A 27028-nucleotide genomic window follows, 5' to 3' on the forward strand; every position below is an offset into this window, starting at 1 on the left:
CTGTGTCTGTTCTACAGGAAGCACAGGATAACCTGGCTGATGCCAATGAAGAGTTAAATCATCTGCATACTAAGTGTGCAGACAAAGAGATTTTAATAGGAGCTTTAAAAATGGAGCTACAGAATGTACAGCAGTGCTGGGAGAAGGAGAAAGTATGTGCTACAGAATCTGAAAATGAAATCCAGAAGCTTACCAGGGCTTACCAGAAGGATATGGAGGTATTACCAGAGACAAGATGACTGTCAAAAAGAGTCTTTATTTAATCTCTACTTTGTACATTTACATACATCAAATGGTTACCTTTAGACTTAACATTTATCCCCAAAATATGATTTTAAGATATGTATTTTTAAAAATGTATTTAATATCTACAAGATCTCAGGATATATTGTTTCTGCTTCCGTCTGTGTTGGAACTAATATCTTAACTCTTCCAGTATTTTGAGCTTTTGAACAACTGAAATTATTTAAACAGATACGCTCAATGAACATTTTTTCTTTCTTTCAAACTGAAAGTTAACAGGAGTGTTCTATGTTTGGAACCTACAACAGTATCATCTTCACATGTTGTTAATTACTGATTCACATAGCAATTGATAGATAGCAAATGTGGAATTGAGGTAATTTTGCATGCCTGACAAAAAAACTAAAAAAATCTTATTTGTGACCTTTTAGCTCATTGTGGTGTGCTACAAGTGGGAATTGCTTAAAAAAAATCTTATCTCAGAACTGTTTTCTCTCTCTCTCCTTGTATTTGTTTACAGATGTTAATTTTCTTGCTTTATTATTTCCCCCCAGTAAAGTAGTTCTGTATTAGCAATAGCAATGATTTTCTTTATCATTGTTGTTGTGCATATTGAGCTCATTACTTCCACAAATTTAAATTTGAATGCCAACTGAGTAAAAAGGGAACATTCTTTCCACCTCCCTAGCAGTCTGGTATTTAAATAGTGTCCACATGAAGCAGCTGGAATTGTTATACACACATCAGATAATGATTAAAGTGAAGGAAACTAGAAGCCTGGTTATATTGTAAAGTCAGCATGTCTACAGCACTGTGGTTGCATTCAACATGTGTGAATTGATTTGGGGTCTTGGGATCCCTTATTTTCATGCCAAATGGATAATTATCATCCTCGGTTTATCACAGCTCAAGCAAAAATGCTATGATGGTGGCACACTGCATTTTCCTTGGGGAAATAGAAGATCTGCCAAAAATGAAGTAAAAACAAACTGAACTACTTTTTTTTTTTTTAAGTTAAAATACCATTAAATAATTGTGAGAAAATGCATCTAAGTGCAATGGAAAGGTCTCAGGAAGACCATAGTTCCTCAACTTAGTCATCCACAATTTCTTGATTTAAAGCTTCACTGGGGCCCCTGGCAAACAGTGGGAACCTTTCCACTGGTTTATTGACTTTGAATAAAGGCTCCGTTTCTGGCGGTTATTGAGGTACAGCTTTCTGTTGTTTTCTTAATGAAAGCTACTAAGTTGCCTATCTGTACTAGAACGATGAAGTCTGGAATTTCCTTTGCATGCAATTGTTGCTAAAGATTATGTACAATTTACATCAATTTATTATACCACTGCCTGAAGTCACTGTAAATGAATGAGATGTGGTTCGTGAAATTTAGCTGATGAAGCCATAAGCCTGTTTTGTCTAGCTATTTGGTTATACATATTCCATGCAGAATAAATTTTTGAAGGAATTTAACGTGTCAGTTGTTTGAACAGTGGTTTGTGCTGCAAAGCCAGTCAGGCTTCTGTGTGCTGTGCAGATACTGGAGGTGGGTACAGTTTCAATGTACCTGAAAGTGTTAACATGAATAATTAAATTGTATTTACTAATAGCACTGAAAATTGCATCTGTATTAGGTACTGGTCATGAGTACTGCAAGATCAAATTTTATGTATTTGTATGCTGTGTATAGCCAGACAAGTTTTGTAAAAATTGTATTCTTACTCTGGCTTTAATATATTTGACCACAAATATTAGCAGTATCGCTTTTCAAAAGATTGACAATGAGCTTGGTGATTTTTTTTTTCCTCCCAGTTGTGTGCAGCTCATATTACTGCAAGTGTGATGTACCTCTTTAGATTCTAACGCTGTTCATATATAACAGTTACATTTTCTTTTGTCTCAGGAGAAGCTAACCTTCCTCCATGGCTTGTACCAGCGGTTGGTAGCTGGCTGTGTGCTTATAAAACAACCAGAAGGCATCCTAGATAGATTCTCTTGGTCTGAGCTTTGTGCAGTCTTGCAGGAGAATGTTGATGCCCTGATCTTAGACCTCAACAGGGCTAATGAGAAGGTAAGTGTCCTTAGGCACCAGCTACCTCTATTAAATTCAGTGACATTTGTCCACATCACAGTATCATTAAAAAGGACTGACATTCATCTTATTTCAAAAAGAATTTGGACGTTAATAATTCAATACCATTAATTATGGCTTGTCTACAACTCAGTTTGATGCCATTGCTGTGGGCATGTAAATGTGACTGAAGTCTGTATGAAGTCTCTAAGCTCCGCTTTCTGTGCAGGACATGCTAATAGTACTAGCCAATATTAGCCACAGGGACCTAATTAAAAGAAAATAAATTAATCTTACTGATGAAGCAATTCAAAGAACTTAGTCATTTACACTAATAAAGCAAGTCTTTATTTTAGCATAAAACAGAAACAAAATGCACTTGCTTCAGGAACATCATCTTTAAATTATGGGTTTAAGATTCAGATACAGTATTTGAAAAAAATGCCAATGTGTTTTTTGTTTAATTATGATTTCTTGATTACCATATTTGTATTCAGAAATACAATAGAAAGTAGTTATTTTTATAAATCATGTCAACATATGTTAATATTTGTTCCAGGGAGAAACTGTACTTTTCTGAGTGATCATAATGTTAATAAGCTTGCATGGCCCTTCTCCCCAGAAATCCCTACTTTTTAGGAAGAAGAGACTGAGACTGGTTCCACTGACTGACATATACCACCCTTTAATTTCATTCAGTTCATGTTCTGACTCCATTGATCAGGTCACTCCTGTGCTGACATGGTCTACTAGAATGATTCCAGATCTTGGCTGCCCTGACGTTTTGTTACTGAGCATAGGAAGGGAAAAGCTCTTTCAGAACTTTCTCATCTGCTGGAATTGTAACCACTTTTCTAGCTTGTGTAAGGGACAGGGCTAGTTACACTGAATCATTTTGATTCCTTCCATCATTTAGTAAAAAACCTCAGCAGTCCATCAAAATTACTAAAGAGGGATATATTAGAATAAATTCTGGATTATACAGAAAGACAACATTTCTATTTTTGATTAAATGTAGAGGAAGAAGGAGAATGTAAGGGAGGAGATGGGAATGAACATTGTTGACAGTGTTTTTGGGTTTATGTGCGCCTAACTCTTTTGTACGGTTTAATTTAGTATGGCTATTGAGATTGATTGTGAGGTCTGTAGGGCTCTTCTCATGTACTTACCAGTGTTTCATGGATTTGGGGCAGTGTTGTTACCTGTGGTGTACCCACTTCTTAAGAACAAAGGTTTTCTCCTGCAGTTTGATGTGATGTATTTGGAAGGTATATTGCTGATACTCTTTCACAACAAAGTGCATATACATATATTAGAGATTGTTGCTAGCTTGATTCATTCCTCCATTTGGTTTGCATAGGAGCTGCAAAGTTAAATCACAGAGTGAATCACTTCATTCATGTTCATTGAAATCACATTATAAACTGACGAGCTTATTTTGAGAAAAACATTCTGTACACTAAAGTTTTTGCAATTGTTTTCATACTCAATAATATGTGGAATGTCTTGGTTTTCCAATCAAACAAGAAGTAAAATTAAGGACTGTTTTTTCATTATTACCCTAAGTCCTTGCAGACTGCTAGAGGACTGGTATACTTGGATTACTAATTTAGCAGTGTAAGATGTAATGCGCTTCTTTCAAAATGAGTAAGGGATGTCTAGTTAAGTTTCAGAAGGCAACAGTTATATTCAAGGGGGTATAGGGATGAACAAACTGAAAATAGAGAAAAGCCACTATTCTAACATATGCCTTGCAAGATTCAAGAAAACCATTTGTAATGAAAGACTTTATTTTTAATAAATAAGTTGAAGAAATTAAAATTTAGATTTTATGCTGGGGAAGACTCTGTAATTAAATTAATATGCACAGTTAAAATCCAAAAGTGTATCAAGAGATAAAAGAATTTCTTTTTAAATGCTTGTCACGCAGGTATCTCACCTAGAATATGTTTATAAGAACAAGTACGATACTATGAAGGAGCTTCAGCAAAGCCAGGAAGAAGCTTTTAGCAAAATGGCCAAACAGATGAAAGCACAGGAAAGCTGTTGGCAGAAACAAAAAAAGTATCTGGAACAGCAGTACTCAGGTCTCCTTGGGGAAGTTCATGCAAGGGCACAGGTATGGTGCTGTGAACTTCTGAATTTCTTTTCCTTGTAAATATTTAACAGACTATTTCAGTAGCTTGAGCTCCTAACCAATTTCAGGTTGTTTGGGAATTTTACACAGAATCACGGAGTGGTTGACGTTGGAAGGGACCTTTAGTATCTCTTTAAAATAAAATTTAAAAAATCACCACTACTAAAACAACTCTGCTAGTATTGAATTCACTTAGGACAGGAAACAAGTGACTGCTTGTTAAAATGTTCCAGAAATTAAGTGCTTAATGTTGTCCAGCAGTTGCTAATATATTTATTATATATTTTGAGAATGCTAAAGCTTTAAGATTGAAATTGCTTGTTTAGGAATTATGTAGTTCAGCAGTTAGTTTTTAGTGTCATGCTTTGCAAAGACTTTGTAGAATAACAGCAGTTTGGTGTCATCTGGGGATGAATTTAGGTGTATTTGTTCTTACCCTGAGAACTAATTAGCAGTTACAGTGGTAGATTTCAGCAGTGTTAAAGGACTTTTTATACAAATACTTTGGTGAGCAATGGTTCAAAAGTGTAAAGCTGTCATCAGTCATTGTTAGTAAAGTTATTCACCATCTAAAATTCTTACTGTTACTCTACAACTATAATTCATTGTCTTTACAATCACATCTCTTTAGAAATGTTTCAATTAAAATTGTTGTGAAATACAAGAAATAACGTATGACTTGCTATTTGTGACTACTGTCTGAAACATGCTTTGTCAGATGAAGACTGCTTTTGTCTCTGATTTTAAGCTTTGAAGTCTGCTCTCTGAAAATCGTATTTATGAAGTATTCCTTAGGCAAAGCAGTTTATTGTGATTTTTTGGAAATGGGCTAAAATCTTAAACGTTTTCTGCTCAAGATTTACATTTCCCATTGGATATTGACAATGCTAAAAATATCCCCATGAGTGCCTGTAAGGGGCATCCAGACTCATAGTGACTTCCTCCAGCATGCTGTACTTTCATGTTATGAGATCATTATCAACAAAAAGGATGATGAAATAAGGAAGATTAATTTTGAAAATGACCTTTTAAAAAGAAGTGGTGGGGTTATGCAGTTTAGATTTCTATCTGCTATGGATACTGTGTGAAACAAAGGTCTGCATAATCTCTTTCAGACCGTAATGTGTTGTGGAGAATTTATTCTGTGTAGTACTGTACCATGCTTTGGGACATTGCTGAGTATGCCATTCTTCTCAACTGTAGCTGGCAAGCGTATGCACTGAAAATACCACTCTCTTTTGCAGCCTGTGCATTAGGCATGTCTTCTGGAAAAGACTTTTTACTTCAATGTGCTGTAAAAGACTACAAGTTTTCTAAAAAGGAAGTGCTTTCCCTTAGAAATATCTGGGCATGTTTTCTGAAACAAGTTATGTAGGATTACAAGCTGATAGTGGTAGAAACTAGGTGGTGCAGCATCTGTATACACTTTGAACTTCAAACAGGAGTTCATTCAACAAAATCTGGTCTTATCTTTGTTCTTTCTCACGTTCCAGCTTGTCTGCCTTAGCATTTAGTGTCAGTCTTGGAAGAAGACAGTCTCATTTCCTCTGGATTTCTACCTTATGACAGACGTTGAACTTACAAATACCAGATTAAGCTTTTACCTTTCTGAGGTCCATAAGCTCCATGGACATCTGCTCTTAGGGCTGTTCTAATCCTGACTGCTTGTTTCTTGTTAGACTAGATTGATTTTTCCATAGTGCATTTTGTGTCTGTTGGCCATATTAATCTGCAAGCTCACTGCTGTGATGGATCAGGGCTATGCAGACACACTAATGCTGTAGCCTTGTTTCCACAGGAAACATATGTGAAGGCAAAGAGAAGGCTTTCAGTTCAGGCATGTCTTAGATCTGTGCTGATGACTTTATCCCGTTAACTTAGAGCTCTACCTGCACAGCAATATGAGTAATGGAGTGTGGAGATTGCTATTTTTGTTTCTTAGAACTGAAGTGGAGAAACAGGGCTTTTCTGAATGGCTTCCTAGTTATTAAAATGTGACATTGCAATGTGGAGGTTGTAGTAGCAATGACAACTGCCACTGCTTCTGTCCCTGTCTGTTCAGGGTCCTGGTGTCCAAGATGGGATCTATGGATATTAACAGATTGTACTTCACAGCTGTTATTGTTGATCAGGTGGACAATGTTAACTGGAAAGCAGTTTTTCTATGGGGCAGAAATTCCCACAGTGGCCTTATTGCAGGCCAACAGTAAACAAGCCTCTCTACAGATACCGCTCTTTGTTCCTAGTTTCTATATATAGCCAACAGACCTTAAAATGAATATCCTTTTTCCTTGCCTTTTATAGCAGAAGCATAGTCCCCTTGATTTTATGATGTACCATTCTGTTACAGTGCCTGTTCCTTAGCCTTACACAAATTATTTATTTAGTCTGTACACAGTCTCATAGGAAAAGTCCTCTGAACCTTAACTATGAGTTGTTGTTTGTTTATTATGTAGACATTTATTAATCTGTCCCTGTTTTTTTGGCAACAAAGTATATAGTAGTGTTTTGTTCTGGCAAATACATGTGAGAGAAAATTCCTGTAACCACTTTTAAATTATTATTTTCAACAGAAAAATAAAAGGTTTACTAAATAGGAAATGGAAAAAAAAATCCTTGAGGGAGAAAAATGGCTTTTCTTTCGCTTGTGTTTTTTTTTTTTTTTTTTTGTAAAGAATCTTTGCTTTTACTTCAAGGTGAGTGAACTAAACAACTGTGGTTATATTGTAATTGTATCAAAAATTGGTGTTTTACACAAAAAAGAAACTAACTGAAATACAGGAAAACCTTTTGAAGTTAGCATCATTATATTTCTAGCTTCCAGTTCTGTTTTCTTGCCAAAATAAAGTGAAAGAAGTAGGATAAAACTGTGTTACTAGTAACATCCGTTCTTTTGTCAAGGAATGTCATAATCTACCAAGTTCTGTAGCCCAGTGAGGAATCTCTCAAAACTCAAGCACCCAAGGAAGTCAAACTACCAACATTTAGGAGGAGAATTCTCTCCCTTTCAAAATTGTGCTTTTAAGCTTTGAAGAAAACATTAGAAATGATGAAGAGAAATACAGAATTAATTATCAGTCCCTAATAATAAGAGGGTGCATTTTCTTACAATTTATTTTTTAATTTCTGTAGTCACTGTCTTGTTCACTTCTGCGTATTCCCATATAACCTGAAACATTTAAACACTACTTTTTTTTTTTTTTTTTTATTATAAATTTTAATTAGCCAGAGTACTGGATGTTAGTATTGTTGCCCAACAACCCTGTAGGGATCACGCTTTAAGTTTGTTTACTCAGATATTGGCCTTTCACCTGTAATGGCCAGAAACCATAAGTTGTTTTCTAAATTCAGCTTACCTTTTCAATTCCTTCCAGTCATGCTATCAGATTTTCTTCTTCTTTTTTTTTTATTTTTTATTTTCTGTAAAAATGAAGCATTCTAAATAATGCAGTAGCTCTGAAAGTATTTGTACTTGTGCATACTTAATTTTAGAGCAGTTAAGTGACATATGAGGCCTGTAAGTTTCATTTTATAATTAGGTATTTTAGTTACCTACTATATTTCTTTATCACTGGAAGTATTTTAATAACACACATAACCTGGTTATATGCAAAACACTGTAGTATGTTTTTCTTTCAACATCAATATTGTCAAACCATCTGTAAAGTCTACCTGTTGGTATTTTATTTCTTTGTCTTAAAGAGCAATGTGTGTAAGTTCGGTCATGAGAGAGCTGTTATTCTGTTTGTCTTCCTAGTCCAGTTAAAATGCTTTCTCTTTCCAAAAATAATTAAATATTTATTTGGTCAAAGACATTCTGAGCTGACATAGGTTACCTTTTTACAGAAGTGCAGAATCTTTTTATTTCCTTTTCAGGGATAGTTTATGTATTTTTCCCCTTTTTGTGTTTATTGTGTGAAGGAGGAAGAAGAAATTAGGATGCCTCCATCCCCATTTGCTTAAGACCAGTACCAAAGTTGATACATGGGAATGTGACTGGTAAATGTCACTTCATTTCTCTCTTGTCCACTGCTAACAGGAATAACCTCTTCCCCATTTCTGACAAAACTGCTTAGAGCTATACGAGAGGCAGCTGAGACTTGATAATAATCCTCTCTTTAATTTGTCATATTACTTAGCATTACACTTGTTCTACCTTTATGTGTTTGTTTATTGTAACAGGGGCATAAAAGTTTAACTTGAGCTTGTGGTTTTTTTGCGAAGTGTCTAAAAATTATTACCTCCACTGAATCCTGTTAAACATAGCTTTGAGTGGCTGAGTCACAGAGGACCCTGATGTATCAGGGAGCTAGTCTAAGCATCAGAGGCCATGGCACATTGTCTTGATTCTGGTATAAGAACACGCCCGTCATCAATAGCACCTAATCTGCATGGTCCTTGTATTCCCTAGCTTTTTGGAGTCTTCATTTAGCTGTTTGGGTTTACTGTTTCAAACCTCCCTCTTTCCCTATTTTAGGGCTTAGAGAAGGGTGAAAAAAAAAAACACCAACAGTTCTGCAAGTTGAAAAAATCTGTGATGGCTGCAGTCAACATAAAAATATATGTATTACACCATTTTTTTCAAAACTCTGTTCTGTATGAGACCTAATTAATCTGTGAATATATAAGTAGGGGGTTGATTACAAAGTAATTAAGAGATCACCTTTAATTCCCCTTTCCCAGCTGCTGCCAATCTGTCTAGTTTTATCTTCCAGAGTTTTCCTTATTTTTTTTTCCTATCTCTTACAGTAAATTTCTTTTCTGCTTTGAAGAACAATATTTTTTTTTTCTGAAATTAGAGCATGTAATTGCTTATTATTAAGTGAACTCATGAAAATGTATTGTGGATAGCCAGGTATTGTTGAAACCTCTGTGTATTGTTGCAGAAGTGGATTAGCTTCAGAAATCTAGAGTTTGTAGTTGAAGATTGTGCAAATTTTCGGCATGTTATTGGTTAGTTTTTGCATGTATCTGGTACTGTAACTTTTTTCTAGGAGACGTGCTTTGACAATCATGACTGATAATTTTTGTTCCTTCAATTTGTTATAATTCCATAAAAAAAAAAAAAGAAGACGAAAACCAACTAATTTAGGTAAAATGATTTTGATTTTTTTTTTTTTATTTTAAATAATAATTTTCAATTAATGTTTATTCTCCCCCTGCCCCTATTATCCCAGGAATACCAAGAAACAGCAGAGAAAAACAAGGAAACAATCTATGACCTTGAAAAAAGATGGGAGAAGTTGGCCCTTGAAAATATTTGTGTGAAAAATACATTAACACAGATTCAGAAGGAACATTCATCTCTCCTGGCAGCATGTGCACTATTGGCAGGTGCCCTGTATCCTCTCTATGGCCGATCATGTGCTCTGTCTACACAAAGACATCTTCTGCAGGATCAGGTCAACATCTATGAGTCAGTTAACCGGGAGATTAGGACTCTAGTTCATGCTCTCTCTGGTGTGGAGGAAAAGAAGCAAGAATCTAAAATGAAGAAAAGAAAATTCAAAGGCCTGATATGTGTGTTCCGAAGAGGTGTGATTGCAGTTCTGGCAGCCAACAGGCTTAAAGTTTTAGCTCAGTCTTCTAGTTCTCTCTTCTCCTGGGCAAATGGCTTCAAAGAAGGCATTGGAATTCTAGTTTGTGTAGGGGACTCCAAAGGCAAGCATAATCTGTCAAGTAAGCTAATTGTTTTCTTGTTTTATAAGTGTTATGTCAAATTAAATGGTTAGCGAGTAGCAGATAATAATGTTAATAATAAAGTGAAAAGACTGATGTGACATGACAAATGTCATTTCTGGATTTGAGGTTTCTAGATTTCTTGACAAATGTGATTTCCACTAAAAGGAACTACTTAGTCTGTTTAGCTGTAGCTTTTTTTTCAGTGCTTCACATGTGAACTCATACTATTTCGTATCTCCGACATTTGTGTTAACCTGTTTTAGAATTAATTAAATGCTAACATATCTTTTGTGTCATATCTTTTTCTAAAAAGATGATTCCCCTTTTTTTATTAATCACTTTAATTATATTTTTATACTAAAAATGCAAAAAGATTTCATTTTAATTCAGATAAAATATTAGTATAGGATTTCTAAATTTTTCTTCTAAGAATTATTTAGTCTTTCTGTTCCTTTCTTTTACAAGATTGCTTCCCCACAGTATCAAATGTTATCAAAAATGTTTCACAAAGACAAAGATCCATTTACTGTTTCAGTAGTTGTTGAAGAGTACTTAATATAGTCTAAAATGTTGTGAAAGAAGAATTGGTTTGTAGGTTATGTACTTTGGTCATTTTCTGAAAGAGCTGAGGATAGTATTGTGCCTTACTTGTGTCACCTGGTTTTATTGCTAGTTCCAATTTTTTTTCACAGGACACAAAGAGGAACAAATTCATTGCGTTGAAGCACTCAGCTGGTTTACTAGTTCTAAGCTCCATGCTGCAATAATCAGTTCTGTCACAGAATTACAGGATGTTGTTAACAAAACAGGTAAATTTAGAAATATGTTATTGTAGTAGAAGAAAAAAAAAAAGGCATAAACTTCAATATTTACATGATTGCTATTTTCATGCTGTTTTGATACTATTCTGTATCAAATTCTTGGAGAACTGCCTTCGTAGAACATATCAATTTTCTTTAATTGGTGATATGATACGTCTATCATTTCAGTACATGGAATCATGGAAACAGAAGGTTCAAGAATGTTTCTAGAAATCTGAACTGCTTTGTTGTGAGTTAGAAAAACCATTTCTATACCATGCCAATAGATAAACGATTAACTTGTTCTTAAAAGCGTCCAATGACATAATATTTAAAAATTCCTAGTTATCTTGTTCCACTGTTACAAAATATTTTACTGAAGATCAAACTATTTTTTTTTTATAAAGTCTGTTACTGTCTTAAGTAAAGCCCTAAAGCTGATGCATTTAACCTGGGATTTTACTGCTGCTGACTGACTGAATGTAATTTCTGCCTTTTATATGATACGAATCTAGAATTCCAGATATAGACCTATAATTTCCAGAATTACAGGCATCTGGAAAACAACTGAGTTTTTCATCTATTTTAGTTGCTATCTTGTGGTTTCTGACAGAGAAAGAAAATGCTCTCAATTAGGACACACTATAGCAGTCTTAATTTTATGTACCTGTTGTGTTCCCTCTTTAAGTAGATCCTTAATGAGCCTTCTGTCTAGATTACCTAATTTTATCAGTCTCTCCTCACATAAGTATTATATATGTGTTATGTTATATATGACTGTAGAAAATTTTAATGCTAGTTCCCGGATATGTCATCTCTTGATTCCCAGCTATTAACTGTCTTCTTTAATTTCTTTGCAATGAGGATTGATACAAGATCTCACTTGTTCCTTCTATGTTGCTGTTATCCATAGTTGTTCATTGTAATTTCCAAGTTCTAAGAATTGTGTCATCGAATAAAGGGTATTAAAAGAAACGAAGGATAATTTATAAGAGTAAAGGGAAGTAGCAGGATGGAAAGACGGTGATACAGCTTACAGACCACAAACAGTGAACTGAGACCAGAGGTTAGCCATTAAATCAAAAGTGTTTTCTTTGAGTTTCAGGTGCCCTCTTGGCTCAGTTTTCAGCAATTTAAATTTGCATCCATACGAAACAAAGTTTGTACTGTGTTTCAGGACATGCATGGACTTGCAGTATATACTGCAAATGTTCCTGTGTGTAGAGTACTGAATAAGAGAAGCAAATTGAATGGGAATCAAAGATAAACTCTACAGCAGCATCAACATGCTGAAGTGTCTAGTTAGAATACCCATGATATTCATCATGATACATCATGATATTTCGCCTATGTTGAAGTAGATAAGAATTCTGTTGGACTCTATTTACATGATACCTCTGTACATAGTAGTTTTGATGTTTAGAGTTAGCAAGAACCGTGCTGAGAATGTGATAATCATAGTCAGTTTGGTGATTTTTTTTTATAGGTCATCTGTATTTAAGTCGTATTTTTACAGAACCTCAAGATCTTACTGCACATGTATTACTTGGGATTCTGTTGCTCATGAGATCAAAAGTCTCCAAATAACCTTTGGCCCAAAAAAATACTCATAAGTAATTTAAAGGTGGAAATTAAACTTCCTGAAGTACCAAAGTGATAAGGCTGTGAATATATTTGAAAGAAAGGCTTGCATACTTGGGAAGCCCTTTTATGTTTTGTAAGTCGTATTTCAAGTAAGATTTAAACCTGCAAACTGACTTAAGTCAGTTTTTAATTTTTTAAAAAAAACTTTAAAAAAATTATTTAATGTAAATAGGCAATCTGAGAGGCATCTTCTCTCTTTATGTCGTGAAATTACAGCAGTTCTAGATGAGACTGCATATAACAAGAGACAGTAGGCACAGGAAAGTGCTGTGTGGATCTGCAGCATGGAGTGGTTCGGTGTCTTGAAAGGAGTTTTAAAGATGGACATATTTGAGGAAGAAACCAAAGAAACTGAATCTGTATCACTCAGAACTGGAACTTCTGGACTTGTGCACTCTGTTGTTTTGAGGCTCATTTCTTGACATTTTAGTTTTAAAAAGTGATTTTGATTTAACAATCATGATCATTTCCCTTCACACTGTGTGTTAGTTTGGTTCTCATTCTAGCATGTTTTGGAATGGTCTCTTAGCTTCAATTTGAATAAAAGTTTGTTAGTTTGTTAGTTTTTTTTTTTTTTTTTTTTTTTTTTAAGGTTGTGTTTGTAGGTTTGTTTGAACAGAATCTGTACTGCAGTAAATCAGCAAAAATGCAAATCCAGTTGTTTGAATACAAATACCATCAACTATAACATACACAAAGGTTTTGAAGCATGAATGTTTTAGTCTAGTGTAGTACTACTGAGTTCATCCTTCTGCCAGTTCTGTTTCACCAAAACAAATTAAAGGAGAATTTTCTTCACCTGTCAGTAAATGAAGATTTTTTTTCTAAATTTGCTTAATGTAAGAATTAAATTCTCTTTGTGATTTACCTGCACTAGTGTTAATCCTGTGTTACACACATTATAATATCCAAAACTGAATGTTTTTATTGTATCCTTGATCCTTTGAGGGCATGTATGTAAAATGATTATGGTTAAATCCCTTATTTTCTTCACAATGATTATAGATCCAGTTCCGTGTGGAATTGCATTATATTCTTATTTTGTCTTTCAAAACAGTAACTTGCATCAACATATTTCATGGTTACTCTAAATCACTCTTCATTAAAAATTAAACAGAGATGAGGCTTTTTTTTTTTTTTTTTTCTTTTCCATCCCAGGAAAGTGTCTTTAGTTATTGGGCCCTCAGCTGGAATACTGGTTGTGAAATACAGTGTTACAGTACAATTCCCCAAACTATTATTAAATTATTTTTCATATGGTTAAACTGGGGGTATTATAGCAGTAAGGAACAGTGTGCCATCCTTGGTAATGAACACATGAAGAAATACTACTTTTTCTGACAGGCAAACTGTCTCATATAAAATGAGGTGTAGATGGAAAAACTAGGGAAAAGGAAGAAAAAGGTCATTGACAGGTGTTTTTTCTCCTTTCCCTTTCCCTTTCCCTTTTCTCTTTTTGATATTTACCAGTAATCACTAGAAAGGAGAGGTTTTTAGAATATTTTCAATGTCATCTTACATGGAAGGCAGTGCACACAGTCTAGTTTTATGTTAATTAAACATTCAAACTGATGTCATTATATTTGGAGAAAAGAGATGGCCTTTGAAACTGAAAGGTAGGACAAGAATAAACTTTTTAAGAGTTAAAATGATGAAAGTCGTTTATCTTGGATGTGATCAGGAATAGAGTGCTGACTTTATCAGGTGCTATTTTGTTTGCTTACAGATAAATTTGGTCTAATGTAAATGATAAACTCTTTATTTTGAGAGTGGAAATCTGATAAAAATAATCTTTTGTTTACTTACAACCTTTGGCTTTATCCTTGCAACATATAAAAAAGTATTTTACTTTAAAAAAAAGAAGCTATCGTTGTTATTTTCTCTGTTTATACTTATAAGCAAATATTTTAATTCACTACAGCAACAGGAGATCTGTACTACTGAATGTAAATAAGCTCTTCCATGCTTGTCATCTTACACTGATAGTATCATAAGACAAGTAATGACAGATTAAGACCTGCCTAGCAGAGGGAAAACTAAATTACAAGACTTTTATTAAGGCATAAATAAACCTATTAACTCTTATCTGGAATACCAATTAGTGGAAGGAGCACTGACAATTTTATTTATCAACATTAAACACAATTATTAATTACAGACCTGACGAATCTAGCAGTAAGCAGGACATGTTGGGTGTGCTGGGGCCTTAAGTCCATTATATGAGAAGGATGATTACCAAAATCCTGTGGGGAAATAAGTAATTGTAGCTGTAAAATTTTAATTGCCTTGGAATAAGGTAAATTATATTCTCTTGTCTCAGAATATAAATAGTATGGCATTAAGGTACCAAGCCTCACTAATTTTGAACAGCAAATGATTTAGACATCTATGGAGGGGAGGGAAGAGGAATCAGAAAAAGCTCAGAAATTTGCATTGTACATGTAAATACCGCGATAAAGTGTTTTACCATGTGTTATCACATCTGACACATTTGACCTGTCTGGCATTTTGCTTGCATTTGTCTTATATGTTTCATAAATTACAAAAATAGAACATCCAAGAAAGACTTAAGAATGTATACTGTTGGAGGTGAACATGAACAAATTTTCTTTGAAAAACAAATCCTATTCTCCAGAATCTTATCCCATCTTACCCTGCCTATCCACAGATTGATAGGAGTAGAATGTTCAATGCTCAATACAGAATTTGTCCCAGATTTTCTCTGAGAAATTCCCTTGACCTCAGTCTCCATTCTCTAATGGAAATTTCCTACTGAGTATTTTATAGATGCTATTTATTATTATTTTTTTTTCCTCTCTCTTAAAAAAAAAAAAAAAAAAAAACACACAAAAAAAACCAAACAAACGCTAATGACCTACATAATGTTTTGTTGTTGTTTTTGTTTCTTGAAGATCCAAATTCCTGGCTTTCTGGACACTTACTTGTAAGTGCAGCTAGGAACTCCTTTTCAAAACTTATGGACAAGCTTAATGTAATAATGGAGACTATTCCACTAGACAGCAGCAGGAGCATTTCCTATATGGAGAAGGACTCCTTGGTACAGAGGCTGGCTCGTGGACTTCATAAAATAAACGCCCAGGCTGTGGAAGCTGGATTTTGTGACAGACTACCCCTTATGGTATGCATGTGCTACTTCATGTAAACTGTAGGTTCACAGTAAAAGTGTTACAGTGAAACTCTCTTCATAGCAACATTACTTTTGTTTCAGATTTTTTATGACTCAGTTGAAGTCAGCTACATAGGGGATCAGAACTTGACGTGAAATACTCCAAAGCATTATGCACTGACTGGATGTTTTCTTTTGTCGTCTAAGAATTGATATATACAAAAAAAAAAAAGGGGGGGGGAGGGGAAGTTCTATCAAAATTATATATACTTTAGAAAAAGAAACCTATTTCTCACTTTAACAATGTTTTTTGTTTGTTTGTTTTGTTTGTTTTAAATTTGTTTGGGTTGCCTTTCAGTAGGAAAAGATAATTTTCTCCCCTTTAACCAAAATTAAAGGATATGATTCTCTCATAGAGTCTGTCTTCCTCTGTGGGTCTTACATGAAAGCAGATACTTTCTGAAAACAAAATTTGCAATAACCCTCAAGAGAGGGTGAAATGGGTTCATGTTTTTGCACTTGTGTGCATCTTCTAGAGATCAATGACAAGATGACAGTTTTGCTTGGGTACTCAATGTAACTGATTTTTTAAAATCAGATTAAGAACCATTTGGACTGTGCACTTAGTCACATGGTATAAAATTTTGGGTAGACCTGTGTGGTGCCAGGAGTTGGACTCGAATGATCGTTATGGGTCCCTTCCAACTTGGGATATTCTATGTTTCTCTGATTCTCCATATGGATATAAAATGGCACATTTTTAAAGTGTGTAATATTGTTTCTGTTTACTAACAGAAAAGCATAGCATCCTTGCAGAAGCAAATATTTGAGTTTACACAAAGACTTCATAAGGCAGAAGTGGAACGACGCTCATTGCGCCTAGAACTTGGAGAATTCAAAGGGAATTTCAGTGAGATGAAAAAAGAGGCTGACAAAGCTCAGAGCCTGCAAGAGCAATTAAACATGTTTAAGCAATCTGTAAGTACATTTGATTTAGGTAAGGCTGCTTACAAGAGAGACCTTCTTTTTGCACATTTTTTGTTTTGTGTTCTTTTGAAAAACAATTAAATCTACAAAGCTCATATGCTATTTTCCAGAAATTTTCCAGAAAAATTGGTGCATAAATGTCACTAAACTTCAACCCAGATGTATTTAGAATTCTTTCCATACAAGTTTCTCTTTGGTTTGCAGAATGAGATACTCTATGTAAATTACACATTCGGGCTTCAGCAGCTCCAGTTTTCTTCCATGTGTTGAAAATGTTGGTGTGATTTTTGTGCTCTAAAATGATTAATAGTTATCATGTCAAAACAGTAAACTTAGAGTATTTAATATGAATGTTCATGACAAAAAAAAAAAAAAGTATAAAGTATAAATAAAGCTCATAAAGTATAAATGTAATATTTTAAATTCTATACTGATACTGTTCAACATTATGATACATTTTTTACTCTGTCTTTGAGTATGGAGTAGTATTGTGAGCTAGTCAGTGCAAATTTTAGTTTGTCTGTTTCCTTGAAGGAGTGAGTTTATGGGAAAGAAAAACAAAACAAAACAAAATCCTTGCTGCACTCTAAATAGCATTTATGCACCAAATTCCTCTGAACCTTTGCAGTAGCTAGATGATTTACCTGAGCACTATGGGTCCACTAACCTGTACATAGCACTGTCTGGCAGGAATGAGAAGAAACAAGAAAAAGGTTCCTTAACAACTTTAAACCAGGTGTGTGAGGGATCTATCCTTCTCAGGGCAGGATCTATCCTGCCCTGCAATGTGAGTTCTCTGTCCCCAGTACTCCATTTTGTCTGTTGCTGGAATGTTCCCTATCATCCTGATGCATCTGTTCCTTTGGCGGGAACAGATGGAGGGAAGAAATCTGTCCTGCTTTTGCATACTGGAGATTGACTGGACATGTTTCTTCCTATGCTTATCTTCTGTAGGTTACATTAAAAATTGAATTCATGTTTGAGCAATATGAGAAAGTAAATGGGTGGGAACTCTTATCTGTAACAGTGCCCGAAGTTGATCCTGAAGCATAGCTGGTAGATCTGTCAGTATGACCCAGTCAAAACACTTCCAATGAGACTATTTAATAGATGATTTCACATCCATTCTCCTTTCTGTTCCTAGGTTTAAATAATAATAATAATAATAATTGTTATTGTTATTGTTATTGTTATTATTTAACTTAGCAAAGCTATCTAATCATCTTCGGTTTCGTTTTTAATGGGTTTTATCTCCTTACAGTTCTGGGAGAGCTACATGAGATTGTCACCTTTTACATTGTCAATCAGATGTAAATTATTTTTCACAAGGAATTATTTGTTCCTCTGGACTGTAGTGGGTGTGGGAAGAAGGTTCCAGGCAGGTGTTTGCAAGGGTTAATAAGATGCACACTAAAATGTAGGCCATTGATCTGCATATTTCCTTCTTAATATTAATTTTTTACAACCTGGGTATATTAATTTGGATAGAATAATTAATGCATAGTGTTTACGGTACCCTGAATATTTTTCAGAAAAAAATACAGTGAATAATGTTGTCTACCCTTTAGTGTTTAGTGATCTGTCTTCATGTTCAAAAACCTAAGTACTCATCACAAGCATGCTTTTGTTTTAGAATTTCATATGCTAGCAAGTAGAATTCTGGAAGTCAACCTTGTAAACAAATGAATATGGTTACACAATCAAACACAATTTATTTCCCTTATCAGAAATTGATCACTCATGAGAGGTTTGAAAGTGCATGTGAAGAATTAAATAATGCATTACATCGGGAGCATCAGGCACAAGTGCTTTTGAATGAACAGGCACAGCAGCTACAGGAATTAAATAATAAACTAGAATTGCACTCCAGTGAAGAAGCAGATAAAAACCAAGTCTTAAGTGAAACTGTAAAGGTAAGATGATTATTCTTATGAAACAGGCATCAGAAATTTTTCTTTTGGTGAATAAACCAAATCTTTTGTGTTTTGTGCACATAAAATGTTAGGAGGAGATGAATGTATACCATTGGAGTTTTATAGTACTCAGAAAAGACTTTAAAGATGAACTTCAAATATAATTTTCCTTTTCTGTTTTTGGGAGTGGAGAGTGTACATCAGTAACCTCTGAAGTATTTCAAGTTTACGTGATACTTAAGAGACAGCAGTTATTGCTGTCATGAGGTGTTAGCAGGCTGAAGAAAAAATGAATGAAGAAATACAAGGATACTTTTTTTCATTTTTGGGGGGGGGTAAAGGTCCTTATAATATTTTAAAACCTTGATTAGTTGTTTCCTGACTGTAATCTTAGTGCAAAGAACACATTTGCCAGTTTGGAATGTGATAGATGACAGTAGAGAAAGAGGTTCTTTTTTTCATCAGAATTTAATTTTTCCCCTGACATAATGAGTAATGAGGAAAAGGAACTTATCAGAATCTTTGATAAAAAATCAAGGAGCAGAAAGGGACTAAGAGCTTTGAGAAAAGGTGCATATCTAATATGAAACAGAAGAAACATTGTGTTGATAGGCCAGTAATGCGTGGTGAGTTTAGCTCTGCAGCTTTTGCTTATTTTTTATTTAAAGCAAGTTCTGCTGCTTCTTCCTCTTCTTCACCACTACTACTATCCACTTCCCGGTATTCTTCTGTGAAATGATAGTTAAGCAGAAGAGAGTGCCTTACTGGTATTTAGAGAAATAGAAGCAGTTACAATTCAGAGGAAGATTTAGGAAGGGAGTGGTAAGAAAGGTCAAGAGGCAGAAAGAGAACCTAAATGTCAAAAAAGATTTTGGAAAATACAACAATGAATAGGGATGTCAAAGAGGATAACTTGCAACAAGGAGTTACAGTCTGCAGTGGTACACAGTGGAGAAAGCTGAAGGATATTGCTAAAGTTATTAAAGGGTTTTCATCAGCAGTATTACTTACTAAAATGCCGCATCTCGTTAAAAGGGAAAGACAATGATACTTTCAGTTTAATATTTATTTTTTATGGTTTGCCCCCCTCCTAGGCCCCTAGCTGGGGGTGTTTCATTTCAATGTAAGAGTCTATTAAATTTGTCTGTTCAAGTCAGTTTACTTCTTAATACTATTGCTTTTTTTGTTGTTGTTGTTTCAGATGCAACTGAAGTATGTATAAGCCATTAGGCTTGTTTGGGAAATACTTGATTAAAATTTTTAAAATGAATATTAGGATCATAAAGAAGGGAAGAAATAAAACACAGGTGCTACATGAAATCTTCATTAGGTTCTACTCTTTATACATTGCTGTATGGTACTCCACCATATTAAACTTGATATGCAAATCCTTCCTTTGAATTTGTTTGGAAGAGATGAGGCAAAATCAATTGTAAGCATTTAAAATATATGATCGAGTTTTAAACAAATCTATTAAATGGATTATTGGTTACTGAATAAGATTTAACAGCTTCTTGGCTTTATTAATTAAAAGATAGATATTTTATGTTTTAGACAGCGCTTGTGCAGCAATGCACCCTATTTCTGCAACCCCCAGCAGTTGTTGGCTACTGGAACAACTTGATTTAATACTTGGTAATAACTTACTGGAGCTTGTAAAGATACAGTACAATGTAACAATACACATGTAGCTGTAGTGATAGGATAAAGGCTACAAAAGTTGACAAAATAAGCCTTAAAGCTGCAACTTTGACCACTTACAGTTACGCTGGTTCGTTTTTCTAGATGTATTACCCTGTAATTCTCAATTTTTTCCATGGATGAATTTAAACTAACTAAATGAACTTACCATACTTGGCCCATAGTAACTGTAGCAATTAAAATTAGCGTGTTACTAACTTCTGTGTAGGTATTAGAAAGTTGATTGATCGTCTCTTAATTCTTTCCTGACGTTGGCTACCCTAGTTAGCATAAAATTGCACTGTGGTTGTAAAGGCCTATCACTGTATAAAAAAAGGAAACAAAATCTGTTGTAGTAATATGACAACCTAGATTCAAGATCTGGTATTTCTTGACGTCTTATCATGCATATTGATCTTATAATGCATACTTCCTAAATCATCACCATTTAATTTTTATCGTTGTTTTTCTACAGTCTCTGTGTTAAACCAAAAAACAGTTCCAAACCTGTGCTAAATAAATAACTCCTAACGTCAAGTGACAGTCTAACACAAACTACTTACCAAGGGGTAAAAACAGTTCTTTTTACTTTGAGCTTTTTGTGGTTTAACCCCAGTAGTCAGTTGAGCCTCACACAGCCTCTGGCTCACTCTCCTGCAGAAAAGGGAAGTGGAACAGTAAAAATGAGAAAACTCACGGGCTGAGATAAAGACAGGTTAGCTAAAAACAGTAAAAATGAGAAAACTCGCGGGCTGAGATAAAGACAGGTTAGCTAAAAACAAACAAACAAAAAACAAACAGTGCACACATGTAAAGCAAAATAAGGAATTCATTCACAACTTCCTGTTGGCAAGCAGATGCTGAGCCATTTCCAGGAAAGCAGGGCTCCATCATAAGCTATGGTTACTTTACAAATACAACTCTAAATGTGACCTCCCTCCATCTTTCTCCCCAGCTTTCATTGCTGTACACTTACTATGGTACAGGGTATTTCTTTGGTTAGTTGGGGTCAGCTGTCCTGGCTGTGTCCCCTCCCAGCTTCTTGTGAACCACCATCCTCCTCAGTGATAGGGCAGCGTGACAAGCAGGAGTCTTTGTGGAAGCAGTGCTCAGCAACAGACAAAACATTAGTGATACCAAGGCTGTTTTGGTCACAAATCCAAAATATAGCACCATATGAGCTTCTGTGAAGAAAATTAAGTCTATGCCAACTGAAACCAGGACAGAGCTGTGCATGCTACGTGTTCTTTTTTCTTTTCCTAATTTATGAAAATGCCTTTAAGCTTTTTTTGTGCTACAGTTTACCACAATCCCTCTTTATTCATAGCTCTATTCAGGATAGGCACGAATGGTCTCTGCCTCTGCCGTGATGTTTTAAGTGGCACGTCGTTTGTCTTGGCTCATCTTTTTTTGTGACTTAAAATTGTTTTTTTGTAGCTCTTATTTTACAGTACAGAGGAATAATCTAATCTCTGGTAATTGTTGCTTATAAAACTGACTGTGTAAAACTTGGTGCTTTTACAATTTAATCTCTTCAGTAGTATTGAAATATAGAAAAAGGTGGTGCTGCACTGAATAAAAAATAGAAAAATATGCTTTCATTTTAAGATATGAAATAATCTTTCAGTCTGGACTAAGCACATACAAAAATCTGAATAATATAGTGGTGTACAAATGATTTCTTGTGGAGTATAGAATCCTGGAGTAAAAAAGAAAACTAGCCTTGAAGTCTTCATTTGTAATTTATATAATGGTAAGAAGGGGAAAAATAAAATATTTGACATTTGTACTTTTGATAACTTATTTTGAAACTTATCCACACTTCAATAGAAATCAGTAAGGAGATATTTTGGTATTCATGTACTTTCACAAAGTAGCCTTATTAAAGGAGTAATACTTAATTTCTTAGCTTTATCGGTTCAGATTTTAATCCCGTATATTTTTATCTTCTTAATGGCATATACCATAGAGACATCTGAGGTAGCCAATTACATTTCAAGGTCAGCTGGAACTAAGCAACTCTTTTATACCACTTTTTTTTTTTTTTTTATTAGATGAGGTAAATTACTAGCTTCAATTCCCTTTTCTTTGAAGAGACTTTTTATACAAATGCCAAACAGGCTTGTAAAGCAGACATAATTTTTACTCCTTATACAAGCATGTCTTAATTCCAGTAAAATACTTTTTCTTCCTATTGGCAGGAACTGTGTATATTTAGATTTACTTCCTTTTAGGGATGTTAGTACACGTAACAAAAGCAATATATTTTTGAGCTTTAATTTATGGAGCATGTCCTGTAAATTGTTAATGAATAACTCTGTTCATTTCAGGTTTCAACAGCAATATATGCTAAATCATGTAACTTGCTACTGATCTGCCTGAAAATAGTCTGAAACACGTATTTCAGAAGAAGATTGTACCCTGACTAAATTTTTGTTTCATTTACTATGTTGAATTTAGTGAAGCTACTGTTGATTTATGACAGTGTGAGAAAGTAGTCTTGTTCAAGTGCTTTGATATCACCACAAAAAAGCATTTTCTGATGGGAAGATTTGGAGTGTTTGCTTTCACTAGCTATTTCATTTAAATCATTATATACATATTCTGTGTTCAGAAGGTGTAGAATCTCTTGCTGAAGAGATTCATCCAGATAAATTAGATTCTGATGGAGAGAGGGATTTCTAGATTTGTTCAAGTGGATGTTTTTCCTGAGCAGGTTTGGTGTGGATTTGAGGTGAAAATGATACATAATTTTCTGGGGTTTTCTGCCTTTTCTCTTCAAATATTTATAGACATATTTTTCCTGAAGAATAATTCCACCTATCTATACAATTTATTTAATTAATACCATTGCACATGCTTTGAAAATCACTTTTATAGTTGTCTGTTTCTGTAAATGATTGCCACATTCCCACTTACAGAAAGGCTTAACTTATGTGTGGAATAGAATAGAGAGGTTCAGTTGGAAGAAACCCTCAAAGACCCTGTAGTCCAACTTCCTGACCTCCTCAGGGCTCTCCAACAGCCAAAGCACGTTAGTGAGGACATTGTCCAAACGCCTCGTGAACACTGAGAGGCACAGGGCACCAACCACCCGGCTAGGAAGCCTGTCCCAGTGCCTGACCACCCTCACGGCACAGAAATGTTTCCTAACGCCCAGCCTGGCCCTCCCCTGGCACAGCTCTGTGCCGTGCCCTTGTGCCCTGCCATCAGTGACCACGAGCAGGGACCAGCACCTCCTTGCACAGACCTGCACACAGTATTCAAGGCGAGGCTGCACCAATGCTAAACACAGAGGGAGGATCACCTCTAAACATGCTGTGCACCTCAGTGAAGCTTGCTCTCCTGGCTGTCAGGGCACACAGCCGGCTCATGTTGAACCTGCTGTTGACTAACACCCTCAAGTCCCATTCTGCAGGGGTGGTCTCCATCCACTGGTCTCCAAAACTGTGCCAGTGTCCAGCATTACTCCATACCAGGTGCCGTACCTGATGTTTAACCTTGGGGAATTTCATGCCTTTGATGATTGCCCAATGCTCCAGTGTATATTGATCCCTCTGGAAGACCTCTTGTTCCTGCTGTGAGCCAACAGGAGCTCCCAGTTAAGTATCATCAGCAAACTTGCTAAGGATGCACTCCATCCCTGTATCCAAATCGCTGATACAAACACTGAACAGAACCGGCCCTACAACTGAGCCCTGAGGAACACCACAAGTGCCCATCTGCCAGCCTGATGCAGCCCCACTCATTACAACCTTTTGAACTCTACTGTTGGAAATCCACTGTCTTCCCTTCATCCACCAGCAGGTGACCTTATCATGGAAGGAAATCATATTAGTAAGGCAGGACTTTCTGTTAATGAACCCATGTTGACCATACCTGATAATGTTCTCCATAACTTTTCCATGGACTGAGGTTAGACCAACAGGTCTGTAGTTTCCTGCATCTTCTCTTATGCCCTTCCTGTAGCTGTAGGGTATAACACTGGCTAGCTTGCAGTCAGCAGGTAAATGGTTGAGAGGATTCCTGCTCTAACATCCGCTAATGCCTTCAGTGCCCTGGGGTGAATCCTGTGAAACCCTATGGACTTACAAACATTGAGCAGATACAACTGTTCCTTTACAGTGTCAGTGACCACTGTAAAAGAAAGTCACTGCTCCCCTAGTTATGGTCCTCCAACTCCAAGGTCAGGGCAGCCCAAGATCTGTTGTTGCTGTTAAATACTGGGGTGAAAAAAGCATTAAATGCCTCTGCTTTTTCCTCCTCCTTACTTATTAGGTGATCTTATACTTCAAGTTATCAGTCCAATGTTTTGACCTTCTCTTGCTGTTGACATTGAAAGACTTGGAGAAGCCTTTTTCATTGCTTGACACCATACTGTCCAGTGTCAACTCAGGTTGATCTTTGGCTTTTCTTGTTTTCTCCCTGCAGATGTAAACTGCAGCTCTGTACTGTAAGTGATTTTCTTGCTTTTCAAATAGAATAGTGAAGGTTGCAGTCACTGTAAAAAGAGCAATATTTGGGGGATTTTTTAAAACTCTCTGGCATCTGAATTTAAAAGGCTGTTAAGATTTGGCTGTACTGAGCTGTACTTTTGATTCCCAGAAACTTGTTTGCCACTTTGGCAAGAAACTGTGTTTCTGTGCCTTGCTCAATTAAATCAAATTAAGTCTGTTCTTTAAAGAAAGCAATGTGGCTCATTACTGTTTGTGTCTAACTTACTAGAAACTTAGTATTAATCAAATTTAGTACGTTGAAGAGAAGCAAGGTCTCTTCTGAACAGGTTAGCAACTAAAACTCATAATTCATTATTTTTTATTATTTTTAGTTTCCATAATCTGTTCTGAACATTGGAATAAATTATGAAGTGGCTAAGAATGGATTAGCATTGCCATCTGCCCTATTCTTAGTCAAAAGAGGTCATATGTTTTATTATAATAACTTACAGGTTAAACAGCTTTGTCGTATATTTCAATTTGCATTGACAGTAATTGTAAAATACGTGAGCTTGCTCATTCTCCCGCTCTGTTACATAACTTCCACTACTGATAACTACTTAGACAGTGTTCAAAGAGTTAGGTCTACTAAAATCCTTCCCTGAAGCTGGCCCTATGTGATTTCTTGTTTAAAGATTGTACTGCATTGCACGTGGAATACAGGAATGTGGGAAGGCACAGTCTTCCCAGGCTTCCTCCTAGCAGGTACTGTCCTTACCCAACAGATGAGTCAAACAGAGAGCATCCTGTTGTGGACTGAACCTGAGAGCTTCACTTGACAGTCAAGAAAAAGACACCAATGGTGTTGAAGACTGCATTCTATTTCTCAATCTACAGTTCTGATATATCTCTCCATGATGTTTGTCCATGTTACTGTCCATCATGTCGACATGTTTGTCCATCTTACTGTCTTTCTGATTGCTTTTTTTCTTTTTAATATCAGTAATTTGTAAAGTGATTTTTCTCTTAGAGATAATTATACTGTGTTTAGCATTTTGAAAGCAAGTTTACATGTTCTATTGCACAGCCATCCTTCCTTTAACATTCAAGATTGAAGGATTGCCCTGTTCTTTTTCCACTTTGGGGATCACCTTATTAAAAATATTGATCCTCTGCATTTCCTCACTGAGCTAACTTTACAGTCAGATTGTTACGTCGGTGTATTTCCTTTGTTGTGTGCCTAGAACATTCATCAGTATGCACAAGTCTGGAGGGACTGAGGTCAGTACATGGTGGTTAGAAAAGTGGTTTTTGGTGGTTCTTGCTCTGGAGTCATCAACGAAACAATCCAGCAACTAAGTTCTTGAAGGTCTGCCTTAGCTTTTCTGAGTCAGGCTTTCTGGAAGATACGTAACTAATGAGCAGAACATGAGAAATAACAAGGTTTGCAGTTATGTGGTAGGATGTGTATTACTGAACATGAAGTTCAGTACAATTAAAATTTTTGCATCAGTCAAACATAATTCACTTAGACGCTCCTATTTTAAAATGATATTGGCATTGCATTTGTTTTTTTTTTACTGTTTCATTCTTCAGCAGTTCCCCCTTTTGTCCAGTTTTGTGAGTTGAATATGCCAGTAATAATTTACTGAAATTTTAAGACTTTACATTGCAGTTGGAATACTTTCTTCATATCAAGTGAGTGTTTTGTTATTTTTTATATTGTTCTACTAGAAAATGTTTATTGGTTAACAGTAAGAATATTAAGCATCTGTTTGGCAATTCTGTATTACCCTTAAAGAAAATAATCTCAAAAATGACATCTATTTTACAATGACAGAACAGTGAAAAGAACTGCCAGTTAGACATTATGCTAAAATTCACAAGGTAAAAGAGTATTTATCTAATAAAAAAAACCACCAAACCCTTATGTTGTATTTTACTTCTAACGTGTCAAAACAGTTGAAGATAACTGAGATAGATGCTCTCACCATTATGACAATTATGGTGTAACTTAGGCACTGAAAAAGAACTCTGAAGTAAGTAATGGCTACATAAGATCACTTTGGGTAATCTTTAAGGAGCTAATTAAGACTAGGAGTTAATTTCCAATTAAGAATATATATTTTTTTCCATTCAATAAGAAGGAAAATAGGTTTTTCTTTTTATAGAAAATTATGGAATTAGTTTGATAATGCTGGTCTGATTCAGCATTCTGATTTCAACAGTCATTTTTATTAATTACTGACATAAGCACCCTTCCACTAAGGCAGGTGACCAAGACAGGTAGAATTTTGCCTAGAACTAATG

General features: G+C 35.3%; 1 protein-coding gene across 2 annotated transcripts in view; it reads left to right on the plus strand.

Moving 5' to 3' along the window:
* Positions 1–27028, plus strand: part of CCDC171 (coiled-coil domain containing 171) — a 172668-nt gene that overhangs the window by 65968 nt on the left and 79672 nt on the right. For both annotated transcript variants that reach the window (XM_084304666.1, XM_084304667.1), the window contains exons 12-19: positions 18–218; positions 2145–2312; positions 4243–4431; positions 9627–10128; positions 10824–10940; positions 15488–15714; positions 16498–16680; positions 18417–18602. In XM_084304666.1, the coding sequence (XP_084160792.1) occupies positions 18–218; positions 2145–2312; positions 4243–4431; positions 9627–10128; positions 10824–10940; positions 15488–15714; positions 16498–16680; positions 18417–18602 (1773 nt within the window). The remainder of the gene's footprint in view (positions 1–17; positions 219–2144; positions 2313–4242; positions 4432–9626; positions 10129–10823; positions 10941–15487; positions 15715–16497; positions 16681–18416; positions 18603–27028) is intronic.

The sequence above is a fragment of the Netta rufina genome (assembly GCF_964035555.1).
Source record: "Netta rufina genome assembly, chromosome: Z".
Lineage (NCBI taxonomy): Eukaryota > Metazoa > Chordata > Aves > Anseriformes > Anatidae > Netta > Netta rufina.